Consider the following 23,960-nt stretch of genomic DNA (forward strand, 5'->3'; position numbering starts at 1 on the left):
CTACTCATGATTATTGCACTTGATTTCAATGAAGGATTATTTTTTCCAACATTGTTAGTAAGAGATTTTTGGTTAAATTTTTTAATAATGATAGCTAAGAGTATTGTTTAGATGTCATTGGTCACAAAAATTATAATAAAGGTTGGACAAAATATTTTTCATTTTGTATTAGAAAAAAATTGACCAACTAAAAAAAAATAGCATTAATGATGATAATAATTTTTGCTGAAATTAACAAAAATTCATAAAATATATCAACAAAAGATATAGTTGACACTTGTTAAAAAATAGTCATGTTGATATTGACTCTGTGACTATCGTCAAGTAGAAAGTAACCTTAATTTAGATTAACAAATAAATGATTGAAATAATGTCAAATGAAAAATCATGCATATAAATTTCAACTAAAAATCCAGAACTTTTCACTATATTTAAATTATTAAATAAAATTTAATTTTAAAAATAAAAAATAATTAGTTATTATATTACCTAAGTTAAATACTATTTTATGAACTAAAAAATTATTGATATTTAAAATAATTTTTATTATTAATAAAAATTTGTAAACTATTTTTTAAATTGATATTTGAATTAACTATCAATATTTTAGTCATTAACTATTTTAATTATAAATTAGGACTAATTTAAAATTTATTTTATAAAAAAATAAAGAAAGGTCAGTTTTCCACTGTTCCCTTACCAGTCCCACCCCAAAGTCATCTGTGAGATTTCACTTATATATTTTTAGACCTTACATTATATAACAAAAGCTACAAGGTTCCAAAACCTGCATATTTGATCCATCACGACTGCAAGAATATTGTTTTTAGAGAACTCCATAGATAAGCTTCCTGATATAACTTTGAGATTTACTCTTTGCCGAGCTGTAGCCTCACACCATGGTTTCCCAATTTAACCATAAAATTGAGGGTGTCCTTCAAATATTAATGTTGCACTAATAAGAAATGTTGTCGACATATTACAATATCTGAATCACCGTAAGAAATTTGTTCATTACACACTAATTAATTATTTCATACGGATTTAGATTCGTATGTAATTATGGATTTATATATGGATATTACATACGAAAAAAATCAGTCTATAAATTGTTTATACATACCGATTAGCAATGATATAAGACAAAACATAAGAGAAACACAAAACATAAAAAAATCAATGGTGAAGAAGAAGACAGAAAGACAATGCTTACCGATGACACGAAGACAATGCTTACCGATGACACGAAGACAATGCAAAGAAGAGAGGAAGAAAAGAGGAAACACATTTAATGGATGAAGCACATAAGAGAAACGAAGCGCGAGAGAAATGAAAATATCAAAACGTAAATGACGTATTTCTGAATTAGGGTTAAAAAAGTTTTAAGAATGCAGTTATTTGTAAAGCCGCATTCGTAAATCAAGCGTTTTGATTTGCGAGGGCGGCTATACAAATAGTCGCCCTTGTAAATCAAGTGTTTTGATTTACGAGGGTGACTATTTGTATAGTCGCCATCGTAAATCAAAGTGTTTTGATTTACAAGGGCGGTTGTACAAATAGCCGCACTCGTAAATGAACTTAATTACAAAAATGTCACCGCATTTTTTACGAAAGCGTTTGAACGCAAAGCCATACTAAATAAATCGCACTTGTTTATACATTTTGCACTAGTGTTTGTATTGAATATTCAAGTATAAGTGGCGATTCCTCCTAAAATCGTTATCTATATGCAACGAGTAAGGAATTGTTCTCCCACAAAACTGTCGTCTATATCTTCTATTTTTAATTAAATAATAATTAAAATTATAATCATTATCTATTGCCTTTATTCACAAAATTGTCACCATATTTTATTAGATAACAAACCTATTTAAACTAGACCTATATACCTCTTTTCTCCAATAGTGTGTTGTAGAGACTCGAAGTATAAAAGGGTAACTTGTGGCTTTTGGAGATACTAGATGAGATGCACTTCAGTGCATTGAGTTGGACTTGTCATCACTACAAGAAAATCATGAAATAAAAACCAATTTTTAGAGACCAAAATAATTAGTTGCAATAGTAATTAAATTAGAGACCATTTTAGAAACTAAAAAAAAAATGATTTCTAAATTAGTTTTTATTATTGTTAACTACCAATTATTTAGTTTCTATATTTGGTTTCTAAAACCTTGGTTGCTAATTAGATACCAATTTAGAAACTATTTAATAATAATAGAAACTAATTTATAAACCATTTTTTTTTAGTTTCTAAAATGATCTCTAATTTAATTACTATTGCAACTAATTATTTTGGTATCTAAAAATTGGTTTTTATTTCATGATTGTCTTGTAATGCATGCAGGATAGTTTGTTCCATATGTGACATGGTTAATAGATTAAGAATAAAATATTCAAATGGTGGTGGTTGAATAAATGACTTCAATATGGATTGATTTACAATAAGCTAAAGTTTCTGATATGATTAAAAAAATGTGAAGGAAAAAAAAATTATGATCTTAATTAGTGAAAATGCAATTCTTATATATAGAGTATATACAAGAGTTTATTACAACATAATGATAATAAATAAATAATATTTTAAATATTCAAGTTAATTAGAGCTTAGTTTGTAGCTTATTTAATAGAAACCATTTCAAAACATAAAATCAATCAAAGTTTTGATTTAAAATAAATAGATATAAAATAATTAAAGTCCCACAAGTATTAATAACCTACACAAGACCTTAATTGCTCACAGATATTTTCTACACATGTGAACAACACGTACCCTCACTAATGAGTGGCATGGCAACCACTGAGGACTGCCATACATAAAGAAAGAAATAAAAAAACGTAAGAAAAAGTCTTTTTTCTCATTGATTCACACAATAGGTTAAAAATATTGGATTAGATCACTGCAACAGGTGAAGGTCCATTCTGAAAAATGCCCTACACATTCATGGTAGAGACAGATAATGACGTTATGTTTCATTCATTTCTTCTTCATATATATATATATATATATATATATATGTCCTTGTTGTCCCTAGCTATAAGAGTGAATGCACCGTGCCACTATCAATGTGGTAGGGATAGAGACTTTGAAGAGTGACCCCTTTTCTGCGGCACAAAGTGGGAGGACATGGACGCAATGGTTTTGTACTCTAAAGAGTGATATCTATTTATTAAATAAGGATTAACTCAATCTTATAAAATCAATTTATAAGGTGAGATTTGTACTTATTTATATATAATGAAATGTTGTTATTTTTAGTTTATGTGAGATCTCCAACACACCCCTCACGTTGAGAGTGACAACTCACGCGTGAAACAACATATTATGGGTGGACCGATAGCGAGTGACTTAATATATAAGTCTAACAAACACTCGTTAGGATAAGATCAAAATGACTATAAAATCATATTACGAGTGAACTTTAAGCTTAACTCAACCTCATAAAACCGATTTATAAGAAAAAGTTTGCACTCACTTATATATAATGAAATGTTCTTATCTCTAGTGGATCTCCAACCCTATTTAATTTGACAATAATGAATAAAAGTAAATAAATAAAATATTAATAAGTGGTGTGGTCCACTTTAATTGGGGTTGAATTTTAAGTGATAATATATTAACCCTACCAGATTATAACAAGAGAAATAATTTTAAAATTACATTATCTCTAATCAAAATTATATATTAGTGTCTTTTAATATATAATTGTTAAAATAATATTTTTTTTTGAATTTTATAAAAAAATTAGAAGAAAAAAAAAGAAATAGGAAATAGTAAAAAAAATTGTTTATGTCAATAATTAGGCTGTCTCAGCTTCGTTTTGGTTTGTTGAACCATAAACTTATTTATAGTTCGAGGCCTAAGTGATAAAATAAGAAGCATTTAGATGTTTAGAGTTGGGCCCATGAATGTGAACATGTTTGTTTCTGGATGAGACAGGCAAACAGACAAATATTTGTTTAAATTCTCTGTAATACTTTGGTACATAAAAATGGTTTCTCTGAGTCATACTTGTGAAGAAAGAAAGGGGAAAAATGATTTAGTATTTAGATTGTGTGAGGGAAAAGAGAAAGTAGTTGTAAGAAAGAGTTAGTAGAAGTTCCTGGTGCAGTGGCAGCTTTAGGTTGCTTGGGAAGAGAATGAAAGAGTAGTTGTAGAATTAGAAGCAGTGGTATCGTACTATAAAAGTGAGGGAAGAATCACGTTAGAAGCAAACGACCACGTAAGGTATCATACTAGATTTCTCTCACCATGGAAAACGTCACGTTTCACATTTCTCTTATGTTTTCTTATTCATTGCATAGAGGTACATAACATAAGTCAATCAAACTTAAGGAAAGTTAGTTTTGCAAATCGCGATCATCAGATTATGTTCATGAACCTTAAGTTTCAACAGTACTGGACTTTTTTAAAAGTGATTTCAACAACCGCGCTTATATGATTTCTAGAAGTTTTATGAAATATTTATGTTTTATTTAAAATAAGTTAATCTCAACTCAACAAACATTTGATTTTCTCGTCTCATTTTCGCAGTATTAAAATCACGTTTATTCAGCAAATAGAGACGTAAGTAGAAATTATATTTTTTATAATCAGTTTTGAAAATAAACATATGTTGGGGTTGGGGGATTTGGCTCTCGTGATTTTTTTTTAATATATTTTATATTATGTTGTGTTATATGTTGTATGATTGTTTTACTTGAGATTTAAATGTATAAAAATATCATTTAACTATTTTATTTAATAAAGATATTTTTGTTATAGTTTTTATTTCTAATTATGTTTATTATCTTTAGATAAAATATGGAATTATCTTCTATTTTCTCTTTAATATTTTTAATAATAATAATTTTTTAAAATGATCAATAATACACGTTGAAATGAATTATTTTATACACATTTTTTTTATGTTCTTCTTCCTATTCCGAAGCTTCAACAATTTTATGGTTTAAGTGCATTAGTCGATCCATGATTTCGTAAATCTTAGGGAACAAATTGAATTTCGAGTTACATAGATGATTTGTCATAATTTTTTTTAGATTTTTAATCTTTATCAAATATAATATTTTTCTTCTTTTCACTTCCATCTAATTGAAAATTATTCTTTTTATTGATTATTATTTTCTTAAAAGATAATATCCGATTGAAGACAAACTAAAGTTATGGTATTCTTTTTAAATATATATATATATATATATATATATATAGTTTTATAAGTCAGATGTCTCGTTACAAATTGTCCGTCTATATTTTTTTTTGTTTTTATTCTGAATAGGTCTAGGTGGTTGACACACATGGGTATTTGTAAAAACTCTTCCGACGTTTAAGTCAGTACTCAATATTTAATGATTATAAGTAATAAATGTTATTAAATGCGTATCTTGTCCTGAATATGATCAACCTATTTATAGAGTCAAGTTAAGTCTATGAGGTGTTGATCTCGATTAACACGAGTATCACTATTAAGTCTTTATTATTTTTATTAACAAAGAATAAAATGAACATTTAAGGGATGCTCCAATCTTATTACACAAAAAAATACATCAAGTGTCTTAGTTCTCAGTCTTTTAGTGTGGTAAAGCCAATATGGATTTGGATCACACATCCCCTTTAGCTCTAGGCCCTTACTTGAGGACATTTCTACACTATGTGATATACCTAAACCTGCACAATGTCATTTAAACTCTAAATTTTTTTCCAACTATTATAGATATCAAAACAATAACAAAAGAAATACTATTGTGCATGTGTTTAGACTTGATACTCCTTTAATTAAGTGAAAATTCTAAAAAAACTACAAACAACATAAATATATGGAGTTGTTGCTTAAACAAAAACTTAGTAAATCTGCAAAATATGGCAACAAAAAAAATGCTTTCAGTTGGCTCTTATGATATACACAACATCTTGTAATCACTTAAGTGACCACCAAAGTAAGTCTCTGCACTGAATATTTGTAATTCCTCCCATTCTGACTCTAAAAAGAATTGATAATTTGTTGTTGGATTTTATCCCTTCTTCTAATAACTTCTTCTAAGTTGAAAACTTCCAAGAAATATTAGCTTCCTTAAGTAAGTACCTGCATTCCACAAACAACAACCACCAGCTTTCCCTCATAGCTAAGAACCAAAATAGAATTGCCAAAAGAACTATGAGAAACTGAATTACTATTTAACGTTTTTCAAGCAGCTAAACGATCAATACACCACTGTGTATAAGTTATCTAGGATCAAGACTTTACTTGGGCTAGGATGAAAATTTCTATTGGTTTGAACACCACTTCTTTCCTTTGTCTCCAAATCTCCCTTAGTACAACACCCACACACAACCTTAAATTGATTTTGCATACATTGATAGTCTAATTGTCCTAAACTATTAGAAATGTAATTTTGGGTTACAATGTTGGACAACTAGCTCATTCAACCTGTAATAGTTATTCCAAACAAACCAAGCTATCTTTTACGAGAAAAACAAATGGGATGTATTTTCCTCATCCTCTCCACACACGACACACAATATGCTATCTAGTGTTACTCCGCTCCTAAAAAGATTATCTTTTTTTGTCACACTGTTGATAACTTTTTACGGCAAGTGCACCACATTGCCAGAAGTAATAATATGTCCCTAAGGACGAATATCGAACCCACAAGAAATAGTTGAATATTCAAGTACAAGATTCGTTAAATATAAAAACAGAATAATAAAAGTTGGTTTGAGAATTCTTATGAAGGCAATAATTACCAGGAAAACAAATCAAAGAGTTTTGCTTCAATTGGAAAAATAGGGATTGAGTTTCATCTTTCTCACTCTTTTGTATTTTGATTAGCATGACAATATTGTGCCCTTTTGATTGATATTGATGCCCGTATAAAATTCATTTATATTGATTTTTCACATATAAAATTATTAAGATGCTTCCTAAATATTGATTCCTCACATATGTATAAAAACAACTTATCATTAAAGATTAGACGTTGATAGCAATTGACATTTCAAATATATTCCTAGTATTTAAATATGTTAAACAATATCGTTTAGGTCAAAACCTTAGAAGTACTTTCCAGTCAAATCTAATTCTAAATCATGGTAAACCAAACATTATAAACAAAACAATAATACCAATAATCAATCAAGAACAAAATATTGTATTTAGATATCACCTCAATACATAAGAGTTAGAAAAGATTACTCCCAATCCCAAATGGTAGAACTAGCCACACATGATGACTGTTACAAGCAGAGATGACATGAAAAGAAGATCCAGGATGTTTATCCTTGACGAATGTCTCCTCTAGTGTTTCTCACACTTTTCTATTTTTCCAATTGGGTTATAATTCACTCAATGGTGTTTTCCTATCAATCTAGCATCCTCGAGTTGAACCACAAACCCTTATTTAACCTAATTTTCTAAGGTTAGATGACTTATTGTGTCGCGCTGATGAAATCATTTGAAACATAAAAAGGCACAATATCTCTGACGCTATGTCGCTCAAGCGAGAAAGGTGTCAATTTCTTTCAACGCTTCTGGAGCATTCTCGCTTGAGCGAGATTCCTTGTTGTTGAGTTGGACTTTTTGTGCTTTTGTGCGTTCCGGGCCCTTCCGACTTTCTCCTTTTATCTTATGTCATTTTTCTTTAGCTCAATTATCTCTATTCTTCCCTAGAAACCTGAAATTAACACTGAATTTGGGAATAAAATGTTCTTATTCAAATAAAGATCACAAAATATGTAAAAATGTATAAATTCATAAATTATGGATTATTTTATATGTAATTTAGCAATTAATACTCATAAAAAGATTATCTTTTGTTGCCACACTGTTAAGCATAACTCTAGGCAAGTGCTTGTTTTTTTTTTATCAGCAATAATAAATATATAAATGTGAACCACTTCAGGAGTGAATAAGCCCTTATACAATAAATACATAATCCAACGTCTAACAGTACCCTCCAAACCAAACAGGCAAAAACATAGTCCACTCTAAGAACCTAAAAACCTATAAAATATCAAATAACAATAGTCCAGGCAAGTGTTTGTGTTGAGGGAAACGCCTTTACTTCCAAAACATTTCAAAATACTCTTATCTTCCCCACTAATCGTATACAATAATGTATTATATTCTATTTTCACTCTATAATAATATCTCTCTCTTTCCTTTCATCTCCATTCATCTTCCCCTTGCATACCTAATGATAGGTCTATTAAGAGTTGAATTAGCTGGTTGGCCTCGATGTCTTCCAATTCAAATAAATTTCTCTTCCACTCCAACTTCCATCTCCAATTATTATGTTGCCAACTCCTTATTATGATCAAGCTTAATCTCCTTGTTGTTAAAGACCAAATATAGTAAATTATTCTGATCAAGCTTAATCTCCTTGTTGTTAAAGACCAAATATAGTAAGGGGAATTCATCTCTAAGGATAGGTTGAATAATGGGACAAATGTTAACATTTATCTCAAAAGACATACTCTGCTAGCAAATGAAAGATACTTACCTTTTCACCTTGAATCTACTCCTAATTGTTTTGCACTACCCCTTCCAAGAAGTCCCTCATTCAATTGTTTTCCCCCACTCTTATTCCTAAGTATGTAAAGGGCATTTTTATTGTATCACAATTCAAAATAGAAGCATACCTTTGAATAGTAGTACCATCAAGTCATATTCCCCCAATTCTACTCTTTGTATAGTTCATTTTTAATTCAGATGCCAAGTCAAAACAAATCAGAATAGACTTTAACGTAATATATTTTAAGTAGAAGCCTTACAAAAGAAGAGTTTGTCATCCGCGTATTGTAACATATTAACCATAACCTCTTTTTCTCCAACTAAAACACTCTCCAATAACTCATTTTGCATTGCCTTTTTCACCTATGGTAGGTATAAAGATAATTGAAATGAGTTTTATTTGTTTAAGCAAAAGTCTTTTCATACACAATTATTTAGAACATCGAACTTCTATTGATATATACAAAAGGAGTCAAACCATTTATTAACTATGTTTAACTTAAATCATTTACTAATTACGTTTAACCTTGTTAATAGTAGTCAATATGTTATTGTTCTAGTTTAAAAGTTTAAATGTCTTCAAAGAAGACGAGTCTCATTATTCCTAGTGATACATGTATTTTATAAGTCTTAATTAATTATATATTACTTTTAAATTTTTAATTAATATTATTTAATTTTTTTTATAAAAAATATTATTTATTATATAAAATTTGTATATTCTTCCACTGATATCAAACATCAAGTATGACTAGTATATATTCTTAAGATTTAGGATAACTTATTGAATTTCTCTCTTAGACTCTATAACCAATTTTACTAAACCAACTAACAATTACCTACTGATATATATAGTTATACTAAAATTCAATCATAAAATTATTAAGATATTTTCCATTAAAATCATTTTCACTCATTATTTTAATTATTACCTAGTGTTAATTAAATTTGTATTTCTTCTAAAAGAAATTGACATGAGGAGGGTGTGGACGCCCACAAAAGTTATAGAATTTTCTCGACCACTTAGTTTTGAGGCATGACAAGCTGGAATGTTATGTGTGGCATATGTAGGAGCAGCTGAAATTATAAGGTAGTTAACTTTTATAATATTCCTATCTAAATCTTCCCCACACCCTACCCTATGATACATAACATGTGAAATTTGTATCCACAAAACTACTTTCACATGGACTCCCTCACTACCCTACACTGTTTTCTTAACGTGCTTTCATGCTTTGCACCACATGCATCACTGCACATAAACTTCCAATAGGCCCCTTCACGTAATCATTAGTTACTTCAATTTAACAACATGCACGTAACATATTTAACACACTAGGGGGTCACATTAACTCCCTCTTTTTTTTTTATCATTTCTTTATGATGATGATAACATTTGAATCTAGGATCCCATATGAACTACTTAAATCACTCACTATTAAGTCGAACTTGGAAGATTATATTTTTTTATTATGTCCAGAGGCATTTACTTGTTTATAAATCTTAACAAAAAGATGTTTTGTTTGTTGTATATATAATTTTGTCCTGTATCTTAATTAGGGTTTGACCTGAACATTTATTTTGATAAATAATCTACTTTTTATTCTGAATTGCATGTGGTCATATACTAATGAACATGTTTAGATAATTAAGGAGCCTTATTTAATTAGGTTGGAAATCAGTTCAAGCAACATAGGTGGTTGGTGAAGGCGAGTACAATGTCGAACCATGCTAGATTTTATGGTTTTTTTTCCACTTTTCATCTTTATGGGATAAATTTCATATGTTCAATCTCATCAAAATTAAGTTGTTGGGTTACAATGTTATTGTTAATATAGAGATTATTGAGACTGTTAGATGTGTGATTTTTAATACCTTCTTTATATTGTAATTTGTGAAAGATTTTATATTTATAAGTAATGTAATAATAGTTTAATAAAAGATGGTCTAATAAAATCAACAAAATAGATTTTAATTTAATTTAATTTTATAAAACTAAAAAGTATTTTTATTTCTAATTAATATAGAATTAATAAAATAGAAAAAATTTCATCATTCACCGAAATACAGGGTTTTGGACGTATGATGGAGAACTGGAATTACGAACATATTTGGATATTATTATTCTTAAGGTTCCAATAAAGATTTGTCTATTCTTTTCTGAGTTCTGACAGTAAAGTAAGATTATCAGCTTCTAACTCACTGTCAGGTGTTCTAGGAGGTTAGGTACAAACATAGCCCTATTTTTCTTTATTAACAGTGAAAAAACTTCCTAAACTTGTGCATAGAGATGCAACAATTGAAATGCAAGTAATCCAACGAGTTGTAGAACTTTTATTTTGTAAAATTTAAATAAGTAAAAGACCCGTTTGGAAACTCATAAAATAAAGTAAGAATTAACATTAATTTAATCCAAGAATATGAAAATTATAACTGATAATTTTTGGTTAAATATAAAGATTCACATCGACATCATATGACCAAACACGCTAAAAATCAATTTCCTAATAAAATAAGTTTATTATATATAATTTACTCCAACGTACTTGAGTGACTGGGTAATTAATATTCCTTTACTTGAAAATAAGTAACACAATATCTTTTACAAATTTCATGAAAATAATACTTTTAGTCATCACAATTAATATTATTAGATATTTATTCTGTGATATGACTCACGAAACAAATGCCACTTTTAATAACAAGCAAAAAAAAGTAGATTAAAAAAATATGGTTTTATTTACATACATGTAATTTTAACAATCCTTTTGAAAAGTTTATAAAAATAGGATAAAGTTTTAAATTAAACTTATTTATTGAGACCAAAATACTATACTTTTGACCTGTATGGTGTACCTCTATAACAAATATGTAGAGTAGTATTCAAGCATGGTATATTGAACCCTGAAGCATATTTATAAAAAATGAAAAAATACATAATCTTATGAAAAATGAACATGGATCCGAATTAGTAGTTCAAAACAATTCTTAATCTAATCCAAGTACATTCGTAAACTCCAACGTTAACATAATTCAGAAGCAAAATGCTTTATGTTTCCAATGGCAAATAATATTATCCCAATACTTTAGGAGTCATCTAAGAATGAAACTTTTTGCTTAGACGCAATGACGAGAATGACCTCGAAGATGTTTCCGTGTGTCAAAGGATGTCTCTTTTTCATTGCCTGCGGAGACGTCAGATTCCGTGAGATCTCACCTAATTGTGACACGTGTAGATAATCCTCGTGATGTTGGCCACTTGATTGGCTTTTACAGTACCCACGTGAGTCGGAAACGCAATACGTCACGTGACTAATGTCGTGGTATGGGTCCATCCAACTGGAGTGCGCCGCGTTGCGTGCTACTAAATCTGGCTCACGTGTCCATTGTCGGTATCAATAAAAGGTTTACAATTAAGATAAATTTAACCAAACTTATAAATTCTTTTAAGATTGTATTTAATTTTTTAAATTAATATCTTCACACTTTTAAAATCTATTATTACTATTATAATCATAATATTCTAAGTTCTTAACTAAACATCAAAATATAAAATATTTTAAAACATTTAGGGACTTGCTTTTTTTAGTTTTAGAATATATATATGATACAACTTTAGATACTAATATGATTATTTACTTTTTTATTATGTGTTTATAATAAAAAACTGGAATTATTAACATTTTTATTGTAGTACTTATTTTAATAACATATAATATTTAATATTTGTTGGTATTTAGAAATTATTTTTTACACTGTCAATAAAATATATTAATTTTTTATGGTACATTATCAATAAGTTTCCAAGAGCTCAGTAGTCAGGAATCAGAAAACGATATATATGCCTGTTTTTTTTCTTCTGTTGGAGTGTTTTTAAGTCTAATTAAGGAATGGATAAACAAAAAAGTTATCTGAAATGAAAATTATGAAGTAAAATGTAATAAAAAATATTTTCTTAAATTTTTTAATTTTATGGTTAACTTAAAATATTTTAAAAACATTGTGTGTCATTTTCTTTAAAAATACACATAAAGGCATTTGTCTAATATTCTTAGGATTGCATGCATTTATCTCATTTTCACCTAACTTTATCATCTATATAAGTATGAAAAAATTCATAAAAAATAATAAAAATTGTCCTCAAATTTTAAAGAAGAAACATTATCATTGTATTTTCCTTGATAACTTTTGCATGGGATGACAATCGGAATGGGCGTTCTCCATTTATTATGTTATAAATTATAATATTTTTTTTATTGTTTTTATTTTTTAATTCCTTAATTATCAAGGTCTGTGAATTTTTTATCATTATAAAATAATAAATAAAAATTATTTAAAAATTTTAAATATCTTTTAACAAATTTAGAAAATTAAAAATTCAATTACCATAATAAATGTTTAATATTTTTTTTACAAAATGTAAGAAGAAGAGTTTGTAAGTTTAAATTATACTAACATCTTGTCTTTAAAAGGGAGAATTTTAAAGGTAATTCAAGCTTGTAAAACTAACTTATAAAGTGAAATTTGCAATCACTTACATACTACCTAACTTCTCTCTTCTACCGTAGACACATACTCAATGATCGTTATCGAGAGTCCTAACAAAGAATCACAATTCAATCACACTTATGTCTATTATATCTAGGAGAAGAAACACTAAATAAGTATCTTCTTCCTACTCTATATTGTTTCTTCCACCACCTTAGTGTCCCAACTTTGGTCACAAGCCACTGTTACCTAACTCAACAACAACTAGTGTTTATCACTGTTTTATATATCATAAATAATTGCATTATCTATCAGATGTGGGCTCCAAAGACATGTGTATTCTTAGCTAAAGATTCTAAAGATTGCAAGAACATATTGAGAGGAGAAATTGACTTTATCACTTCTCACTTCCACAATGAATTAATTATTTTATACATTTTAAAATAAAGGCCTTAATTTAAAATATTTCAAAATTATGAGAATTTAATATTAACAATTATAACTAAAACTAAAATTGCACATAAAATAAACGTACATAAAAAAACTAAAACAAAATAAGTCAAGTTTTTTGAAGTATGAGCTCATAACAAAAAAAAACTAGAAATTATATAAACCAATTACCATCAATAAAAAAAAATATGCAAATTCTGTTGAAATACTTACTATCCAAGATTAGTTATTGATATACTTATTATCCTAGGTTATTTTGCTGAGTTTTTAAAATAATTTTTTAAAATTTTAGAAAACTTATTTGTAATGTAAAGTTACACTTTCAAAATTTTAAAAAATTTAGATATAAAATATATTAAAACTATGTAGTTTTTAATTATTTATTTATAAATAGATTTAATTATATTTATTTATTAAAGTATGAAAAAATCCGGATAGTGTTTTATTGATGTTCTATAATAAATCTTTGGAATTCAACTTAAAAAAACTTCCGTTATTTTGCCGAGGTTTTAAAAAAAAAATCTTTGAAATTTAACGAATGTTAAAAAAATCTCAATTATTTTGCTGAGATTTTAGAATAAACCTTACGAATTTAACGAAGATTAAAAAAAACTCTATTGTTTTGCTGAGATTTTAAAATAAATTTTGGAATTTAACGAAAGTTAAAAAACCTTCCTTATTTTACAGAAGTTTTTGAATAACCTTTGGAATTTAACGAAGATTAAAAAATTCTATTAATTAAATCAATTCTTAGAATTATATCTACCTGCTAAATAACATCGTTAAAACTTTTTTTTCTTATAGTGAAAAAACTATGATACTATATTAAAAAATGAATTTTAAATAATCAAACTTTATAAAATTAACTTATAAAGTGAGATTTATTATCATTTATATCTTGAAACAAAGTGTAATTTTTTTTGTCCAAATGTTTTTAGTTTTGTTTCATGAATAGTTTAAAAAAACTTAAAAACATGTAATTTTGAGAAGTATTATATCTTGAAACAAAGTGTAACATTTTCTTGTCGAAATGTTTTTAGTTTTGTTTCATAAATAGTTTAAAAAAACTTAAAAACATGTAATTTTGAGAAGTATTAAAAAAGTTCTTGCATTACTTTTAGATAATAATAGAAACTGCCATGTTTTTTTTTTCTAATTTACCAGCATTCGAACACGGGTTTGGAAGGAATCAATCTTCCAATTGGTTACCATCCAAACCAATACATGCTAGTTCGTTACATGTAGTTCAAAAAGTTAAGAATTTGAAACTTAATTTATCAATTTAGAGAACTAAATGAAATGTATAATCATGAGAAAAGGATATAAGATACAGTGGATTGAATTTTTTGTGAAACTGACTTTGTACATAAATAATTTAAAAATATTACTACAAATAATTTTCAGGTAATTATATTTTAGAATTTATAAACATATATATGAAAGGATAAGAAAAGATAAGTAATTTCTTTTTTTATCATTTAGTCAATTTTAACCATGATCCTTGAGGTTTAGCTCCTGAAATGTAAATTGGGCAACTAAAAAACAAACATATAATTAGTAATTAATTAGAAAATTAATATTTTTAATAAATTCACATATATAAGTATTTATCATAATTGAAATTATTAATATTCAAAAGAATGAATGATTATGACTATATTTTATTCTTTAAAATACATGTCTCATTTTAAAGATACCTATATAATATAAAAAAATAATTTATTTTTATCTGAAAAAGATATTTTTTACTATAAAATATAGTTAGAGAGGTTTCACCTTAACAAATAGTTTATTTCATAAAAGAGTTAGTGTAATAAGAATTGATTTAACCAAAACTTAGAAAAGTCTATTTTTTTTTTCATAGTCTTAGATAAATCTCACTTCCATAATTTTTTTAACAATTTTTATTAGTTTATTTTAGTGATGAAATATTATAAGTTTATAATTTATGTATTATTCAGTAATGTTTTTTTGATACATTTTAAAATAAATTAGTTATCACATTTATAAATAGAAGTTGTGAGTTTATTTTTTAGTTTATTAAAAAAAAGTAATTTATATATATTTTTTAAATTCTTTCTTAACCTAATGAAATTGTGACAGATTAAGATCATGAAAAATTGGTGAATTATAAATCAAATATATTTTTTTATAGGTATTGAATAAATTGAATAATTTGAAGTATTTGAGAGATAAAAAAATCTAATCAAACATTTTAAAGTTCAACAGATGATCTTTTACAAAAACTTATCCTTACCTCAATTGAACTAGTCCACTTAAAGATCATGATTATTACTATACATGCACAAAAAAGAACAACAGTGCTCATATAATCATATGCATACCTATATCATTATACCCATATCCTTGATTACTTCCTATTTCCAACTTTACATGTAATCAAGTTTGTTTGGACAAGTTATGGAATCCAAAACCCAATTAAAATATGAAAACACAGCTACCTATATCTTGCTAGATAAATCAGTTTACATCAAACAAAATTTGATGTGATAAGAATTAGTTTTATCTTACTAATGTTTTAACTTTTTTTTTCTTCTCCTGTCCTATAATGAGTGTTTAAGGGGAAGTGTTACTGTTTTAAGATGGAGTTTTTTAAAGTTTAACTGGATTGTTAAAAGTGATTCTTAAAGATTCATTGGATAAAATAAAGTACAATTTAAGTAGGTGAAACTAATAGTATTTTTTTACCATATAATTTTATTCTAGATATATAAAATATATGGAATGGGACTTATATTATTTTTTGTGATTTTCTATAGTATAATTATTGATCCTTAAATATGTATTATTGTAAGTGAGAAGGGTATGATATGATGTGTGATGAGATATAAATTTATTAATTTGTATACATAATAATGATGAGTTTAATTATAATTTATGATGATGATATGTATAATTTTATATTTAATTTAGTTAAGTATGACTATAATTATGTACTTGGATCAAAATAAATATTGATTTGTAAGTAGAAGTGAAATTCAATTTTTAGATGATGTGTTATTGTATAATTTTGCTTTTGATTGGTGCCTTTTAATCTTGAGGACTTTGAGTTCAAGATATACCTCTATCCATGAAATATAATTACGTATAGATATTTTAATAATATTTATCATACATTAAATAATATTTTTTTTATCTAAAGTTGGTATTTTCAATATATGATTTATTTATTAATTTTTATTTTATTTTTAAAATGTAATTTTTAATTTTAAGAAACTCATCTAACAAGAATAAATTTGAATAAGAATTTCCTATTTTTTTAATATTTATAAAATAAAAAGTAAATATGTTGATAGTTTACTAAATGTATATTTAATTAATGTTAGTAGATGAAAACAAGGAATTAGTACATTTGATTACTTATATCTTTTTACTTAAAAGGAAATTTCTTTCATAGCAACAACAAAGAAAATTATTGAAGATGAAAAATGATATTAATTCTTACCTTTGTTTCTTAAGTTAGAAACATAATATGTACTTTGGCATATCCTTAAACATTAACCTCACCACCCAAAAAAACAAAAGAATATACAATAGTTTAATAAGTCAATGTACTATATACCTATATGTTACCATGATTGGTCTAAGGTATTAGTGGTGCCATTAGTTTATTTATACATAAGCAAAGTTTAAATAAACTAATTATAATATTGATAGTAGATAAGATTTTTTTTTATATGTTTAGAATATATAAAAAAGATTCGTTTATGTTTCTGAGCAATTAATGAGGTTCAGAGGAACACTGTAGTCTCAGCCAACTCTGTTCCCATGCATGCAGTTGTTTGTCTTTGTCTCACAGTGATTCCATTGCTGTGAATATGAACTTAATAAATCCTATTAAATATGATTCCCCCAAAATTTAAAAGGTTTATATATTTCTATTAAATAAAAAATAAAATTACACTATATTAATAAAAATTCCTCAAAATAAATCATGCAACTGGGGAACCTTTCTAACTGGTCACTGTCCATAATCTCTTTGCTCTTTATTCTTTAAGCATATCAACTTTTTATCCTGAAAAATCAAAAAAAGAAAAAAAAATCACAGGTAATATGCACATGTCCTTGTCAAGGATACCAAACCATGTTATGTTTATCACTCAAAGCAAAACTGGAAAAAAAAATTAAAGAACAACACCTTTTTAAGTGTTTGGCATAGTTTGTAAAAAATCTTGTCCCAATATATTCCTACATTTGAATAATTCACAATATGTAACTCATTAACATAGGTGCGTTAATTAGAAACCTCACTGCATTTTTTTTATAAAATAAATGTTCTTCACTTAAATAATCCTACTCAAATATGTTATTATGATTATTAAAGTATTAACACTTACACAAATAATTAACTTCTTTTATCCTAAATTACACTAAACTTATAATTTTATTTGTGCAAAAATTAGTGGATGATGAAATTGTTCCTTGGACAGATTAAGACCTCATCAATTGCATGGAAGAACATGAACGCGTGTCATGGGATGATTTCCAAAGCATATATTCTGCAGAAAAAGTGCCAGCGATGAGAGTGGAGAATCATGTGTTGAATTTTTTTATTTTGATAAAATATTTTTATATTTTGTAAAGAGTTATATTAATCACTAAATATTAGAGATTATTTATAAAATACAATTAAAATTAAGAGGAACTGAATTTTTATGCATTTTAATAAACAAATATTCCTTTAATTTCTTAATCAGTGAACACAAGTTTCGTTTGAAACTGAAATTAGTAACTAGTAATTAAATTAAGTTAAATTTTTACATGTTGATGAGTTGAGTGAATGATACAATGGATGTGGATATGGACATAGAGATTGAGAAAGAAGGGGTTGATCATGTGATGGGAAAAGAAAAACAGTGTTACTGAACTGTCATTAAATTAAGGATGGCCCTGACAGGGACGGTTTGGTAATATGCTATTATAAAACTGGGCGGTTAAGAAGTCAGTCTTCTCACTTGTGTTCTTCTTCAACGTCCTCTACCAGCAAACACACACTCACACCACCTCAAAGAGAGAGAGAACAACACAACTACACAAAGCAAAGCATAGCGTGACATAAGATAAAGAAAGGAACAAAGTAGAGTCGCAAAAACCAAAACAGAGCACCTCTCTGTTCTTATTCTATCTCTCTCTCTCTCTTTCTTCGCCTGTTCTTTCTCTCCCAAGGTGCCCAGTTCTAAATTTCCTTACTTTCCCGCACCTTTGGCTTCCTCTTGAAATTTGGTTCCTGATGGATTTTTCTTGTTGAGTTCCAAATTGGAAGATTGTTTTGAAGAGTATATAAAACAATGACTTGGAAAAGCAGGGGAGACCTGCTTCCCAAAAGTGTCATGTCTAAAAAATGGGTGATTTTTCTCTGTATTGGAAGCTTCTGTGCTGGGTTGGTTTTCACCAACAGGTATATCAATTCTATGTTTTTCTCTGTCTCCTTATTTTGATTGCTAGTTTCTTCAGAGTTTTCTTGATTCTATTTAATCTTGTTCATCATATATTTCCTGCTTTCAGATCTTTATAGTAAAAGTCAAAATTCAGCTGGTTTTTAAGTGCTTATTTAATTCATTGACTCTGGGTGTTGTGTGTTTATTTTTGTGAACATATTACCAGTTTTTATGAATTCAGTGTTTAAGTCAACTCATACTTTTCTCACCGTACTTCAGTTTATAAAAACTCAAAGAAGAAGTGGAATGGATCTGAATTGGATTGTCATGAATAATGAATGATCCAATCCATTTCAATTTTCTGTTGAAATTTCAGTTTCTTCATCTTTAATATGATTGACTCCTAAATACTAATGCATGTCAATTCCGCTCTCAAATAACACTCTGTCTCAGCTCAACATCTTTCAATTTTTTGCTAAAAAATTTAGTCCAAGTTCAGTTTCACCGTTGGTATTCACGATCCTACTACCAAGTTTACTTAAGTAATTCTTCTTGTGGATGAAAAAGAAATCACTGGTTCATCTTAGTGACAGCACACATCATTGTTTGTCACATCATTCTCACTAATCAATGGCGAAGAAGACCTGTGACATGTTATAATTGATTGACACTCTTAGTCTTTCCTAGGGTAGTTGCAACTGAAGCACTTATTTTTATATTTACAAGTTGGTGGAAATGGACCTTTTTTTTGGGATCTGCCTTGTTATTAAATAGCGATGGTCCAACATATTTGGGGGTGCTTTAGTATTTTTAATTGCATCTATTTGCACATCATAACAGACTCACGAAGGATCAATGAGAGCGTGGTCACTAAAGAAATTTAATTCAACGTTCATAGTTTCTATAACAACTTGACATTAATTTCTTTTCAGATTCTGATTTGACTATAATGCATCATGTTTATGTACCTACTGCGGTACTTTGTTACACAGTTATTGTGGTGCTTTGCTTATAAGAAATTTAAATGTATAGCAGGATATGGACTATTCCTGAACCTAAAGGACTTGGAAGGACAACAGCTATGGAAGCTGAAAAATTGAATGTAGTTTCAGAGGATTGTAATTCAAGAATTGTAAGCATTTGTTACATTTCCTCCCTGCTTGATCAGTTTTAATAATTACGTGGTAGTTATCAAAGGCACTATAGTTTCAATTAAATGTTTCGATGTAAATCATCCTTTGAAATTCCTGTGTTTGTGTGCTTGTCTCCCTTAGCTGCAAGAGAAGGAAGTGAAACGTGAAACTAAAGGCATCTATAGAGAGGCTTTCAAGACACAAAATGCCATACAGTAAGTTACACTTATCTTACCATTTGTAGTAATTTTATTTTGTTGTTGTTTTATACTAAACATGTGTAACTGCATGGAAAGTAGAACCCTTGATAAGACAATTTCAAACTTGGAGTTGGAATTAGCAGCTGCAAAGGCAGCTCAGGAGTCTATACGAAATGGTGCTCCAGTACCAGAAGATATCAAGATGAGTGAATCATCTGGTAGGAGTAGGTACCTAATGGTAGTAGGAATCAACACTGCTTTCAGTAGCAGAAAAAGAAGAGACTCAATTCGTGAGACATGGATGCCACAAGGTTCATAATTGCATTATTTTTCATCCTTTCTTTCTTCCCAGTTATTTTTTGTTAGTACTTTTTCTTATAATGTGTTCTTGTGATAAAACTGTAAATAGGTGAGAAAAGAAAGAAGCTAGAGGAAGAGAAGGGCATTATCATCCGATTTGTAATTGGTCATAGGTGCATACCTCAGCTCTTTTTCAACGATTATATAGCATAAATACCATCATTTTATTGTCTTTATGCATCCAACTTGTATCATATATTAATTGATAGAAATAACCTACGGTTCATCCGTTAGTCATATATTGAATTAATTGTAACCTGAGCTTTTTGGTTTTTCCTTTCTTTCACCAGTGCCACATCAGGGGGTATCCTAGACAGAGCTATTGAAGCAGAAGATAAGAAGCATGGAGATTTTCTGAGACTGGTAATGGTCCTATTTGTCTTACTGCATTTTTGCCCCAATCTCCCTTCACTTATTTGGTCTCTACTTGAATAATCACTTGACAAAATAGCATGAATTCATTTATTTAAAGGTAAAATTAAAAGAAATGCAACAAATCTGAGTGCTTTGATTCTGCAGGATCATGTTGAAGGATACCTTGAATTGTCAGCAAAGACAAAGACCTACTTTGCTACTGCTGTTAACTTATGGGATGCTGACTTCTATATCAAAGTTGATGACGATGTTCATGTAAATATAGGTATTTAAGCTTTCTCAATTTCTCATAAACTAACCTTGCTTGAGGTGTTTGTGATTAATATTGTAGGATTCTTTAAACTGTTCCACATGGATTCTTGTTTTATACTATTCACTCCTTTTTCAGCAACACTAGGACAAACTCTAGTGAGACACCGATCAAAACAACGGGTGTACATTGGATGCATGAAATCTGGGCCAGTTCTTTCTCAAAAGTGAGAATCATTTTCTTTTATCCTCTACTTTTTTTATGAAATGGTTGTAAACATGTACTCCTTTCACTTCTATCTTCTTACTTGCTCATTTTCTTGCAGAGGGGTAAGGTACCACGAGCCAGAATACTGGAAATTTGGAGAGGCTGGAAACAAGTACTTCCGTCATGCCACGGGGCAGTTGTATGCCATTTCAAAAGATCTGGCTACATACATTTCAAATAACAAGTGAGTGCTGTATCTCACTCTTGTAGGGGGAAAAACAATTCAAAGAAAATTTATGGACTAAAATGGTGATGATGCATGTGTACGTCTTTGTCTCAGGCACGTTCTCCACAAGTATGCCAATGAGGATGTGTCACTAGGCTCTTGGTTTATTGGACTTGATGTGGACCACATAGATGATCGAAGACTCTGCTGTGGTACACCACCAGGTGAAGATTTCTCCCACAATTATATATGATATTGACCTATATAAGGGACTAATTGGTATCATCAAATCATTATTCATTTGGTTAGTTTATTGATTAATTAATAACTGTCTACATTTCCATGTTCGTTGTGGCAGATTGTGAATGGAAAGCACAGGCAGGCAATGTTTGTGTTGCTTCATTTGATTGGACTTGCAGTGGAATTTGTAGGTCTGCGGAAAGGATCAAAGAGGTCCACAAGAGATGTGGGGAAGGTGAGAAAGCTTTATGGAGTGCCTCTTTCTAGTGGCATGGCGGCTAGGAGTTCCTCCAAACTCAGGAGGAAAGAACCTCCATAATGAAACTAGGCTGCAAGAATCTTCCTTTTCTTTTTGCATAGTTTTGGGAAAGTATAGAGAATTTTCATTTTACTATAGAGAAGGAAAGAGTGGAGGAGAAAAAACAAAAAGAAAGGACTTGAAGGGGATTTGACCATGGTGGCTGCCAGAATAGGAGGCTTTGGACAGTCCATCCCACCAATTCTTTGATGCTTGACGGGGCACTCTGTGTGTTAATAGTTCCATTCCATACCTATCAAGCTCCTAATAAATGTAGATATAGATTTGGTTGGATGTTGCTGTGTTTTTTCCTTTCATTTTTTAGTTCCTCACATGTAATACCATAAGACCAAATTCACAAACCTAGAAAACTGACCACTTTTGTCTGTCTTGTTGGTTATACACTATAAACTCCAAACATAGAATACATAAAATGGTTCTCAACTGCCACAACAAGGTATAATAAAGGGAAAAGACCAAAACCATGTTCCAACTTGGCCATTACCAATTCAAACCTTTGAATTCCCATGAATGGAATACCTAAACACATTGGACCTTATATCTATGGCTTTCCTAAATTGATTGTGGTACCTTTTTCTGTGGTTTTGTAAGTCATTAAGTACTACTTATATGAACATTTTGTTACAGAAGAGAATCGAAAACCAGTTCCATGAGTGCACATATACCTGCACATATACCAGTTTCATGAGTGCACATGAAATTTTTAACCACTACACTAATAAAGTTGGTTAAGTCATTAAGTCACTCAAGACTTTTTTCTAGGAGCTTCTTAAGGTGTTGAAAATTGCAAGCAAATGGTTTGAACCAAATAAATTAAACGTATGATGGAGTTAGGTACAACAATGGGGATTGTGACATTGGATGAAAAAACTTAAAAAGTCTTTCTTTTTTGTGGTCAACGATCTAGAAAAGTCCAAAGTGAGAAAATTACAAGGTTTAGGGATTTAGTTCTATGCTCTCACCAAGATGGTGGGCCCAACTACCCTATCCAACAGACATGGTACAATTAGTAATGAAGTAGTATTAATTGTTTGATTAAAGTAAAACCCTAGCCGTAAAGAAAGGGGTGCAGAAAATGTAGTTGAATACTTGAAGTTGCAACTATCACTTTCCTTCTGGTAATCACTTTCTTAGGAACAAGGTAAAAGGAGCCTCTTCTGTACCAACTGTGCCAAGAACACACACATAGGGTAATAAGAAGAAAATTGATGTTATTATGGTACAACTTCACTGGGGCCAGTACACAACTCATGTGCAGAACCTAATATTTAATTACTTAACAAATGCTCCTAAGAGATTCCTTAACAACTTGACCATGTGTCCCACAAACTCAAAACAATGTTTTTGTAAAGGAGTTTAAAAGACAAAAAGGGAAAAAACTATGATCATGACTTACAATGGCATGTGGATTTCTGAACGGGAATAATAACGAAGCAAGGGAAAATAATAGAAAAAAAAAAGAGGATTTGTAAGAGAATTTTTTTCCTTTTCTTTACTAATAAGGATTCTTCTACTAACTAAATCATATGAACTAACAAAGATGGACTACTTTAATTAGGCTTAAAATATTTTCACAAAAGTTATAAAGCAAATGACTATCCAATTTGGGTGAGTGTGTATAAACTTTAGATTATCAAGTTTTTGTAAAATGAATTGAAGTATAAGTGAGTTTAAAGTACTATTAATGTTTTATTTTTGAAAATTTTTTAAAAGTATTTTTTTAATAACACTTGATATAAATTTGTCTAGTTAATACAACATTATATTTTTTTTCATTTGTGGATACATGCATTTAACAATAATAAATAT

General features: G+C 28.7%; 1 protein-coding gene across 5 annotated transcripts; it reads left to right on the forward strand.

The window, feature by feature from the left end:
- The first annotated feature begins 18,410 nt into the window (after positions 1 to 18,410).
- Positions 18,411 to 22,516, forward strand: LOC137835550 (probable beta-1,3-galactosyltransferase 2). 5 transcript variants are annotated; one of them, XM_068644109.1, is made up of 11 exons: positions 18,411 to 18,861; positions 19,877 to 19,973; positions 20,116 to 20,189; positions 20,274 to 20,485; positions 20,584 to 20,647; positions 20,825 to 20,897; positions 21,054 to 21,174; positions 21,298 to 21,385; positions 21,485 to 21,610; positions 21,707 to 21,816; positions 21,951 to 22,516. In XM_068644109.1, exons 1-11 carry the CDS (start codon positions 18,752 to 18,754, stop codon positions 22,097 to 22,099), a joined length of 1,224 nt encoding a protein of 407 aa, XP_068500210.1. In that variant the 5' UTR covers positions 18,411 to 18,751; the 3' UTR covers positions 22,100 to 22,516. The 5 variants fall into 5 exon arrangements, with proteins under 5 accessions (XP_068500210.1, XP_068500208.1, XP_068500209.1 ...); XM_068644107.1 differs by having other exon boundaries at positions 18,414 to 18,861; positions 19,874 to 19,973; XM_068644108.1 differs by having other exon boundaries at positions 18,417 to 18,861; positions 20,271 to 20,485.
- Positions 22,517 to 23,960: the final 1,444 nt, after the last annotated feature.

This window comes from Phaseolus vulgaris, chromosome 5 (assembly GCF_000499845.2).
Source record: "Phaseolus vulgaris cultivar G19833 chromosome 5, P. vulgaris v2.0, whole genome shotgun sequence".
Taxonomy (NCBI): domain Eukaryota; kingdom Viridiplantae; phylum Streptophyta; class Magnoliopsida; order Fabales; family Fabaceae; genus Phaseolus; species Phaseolus vulgaris.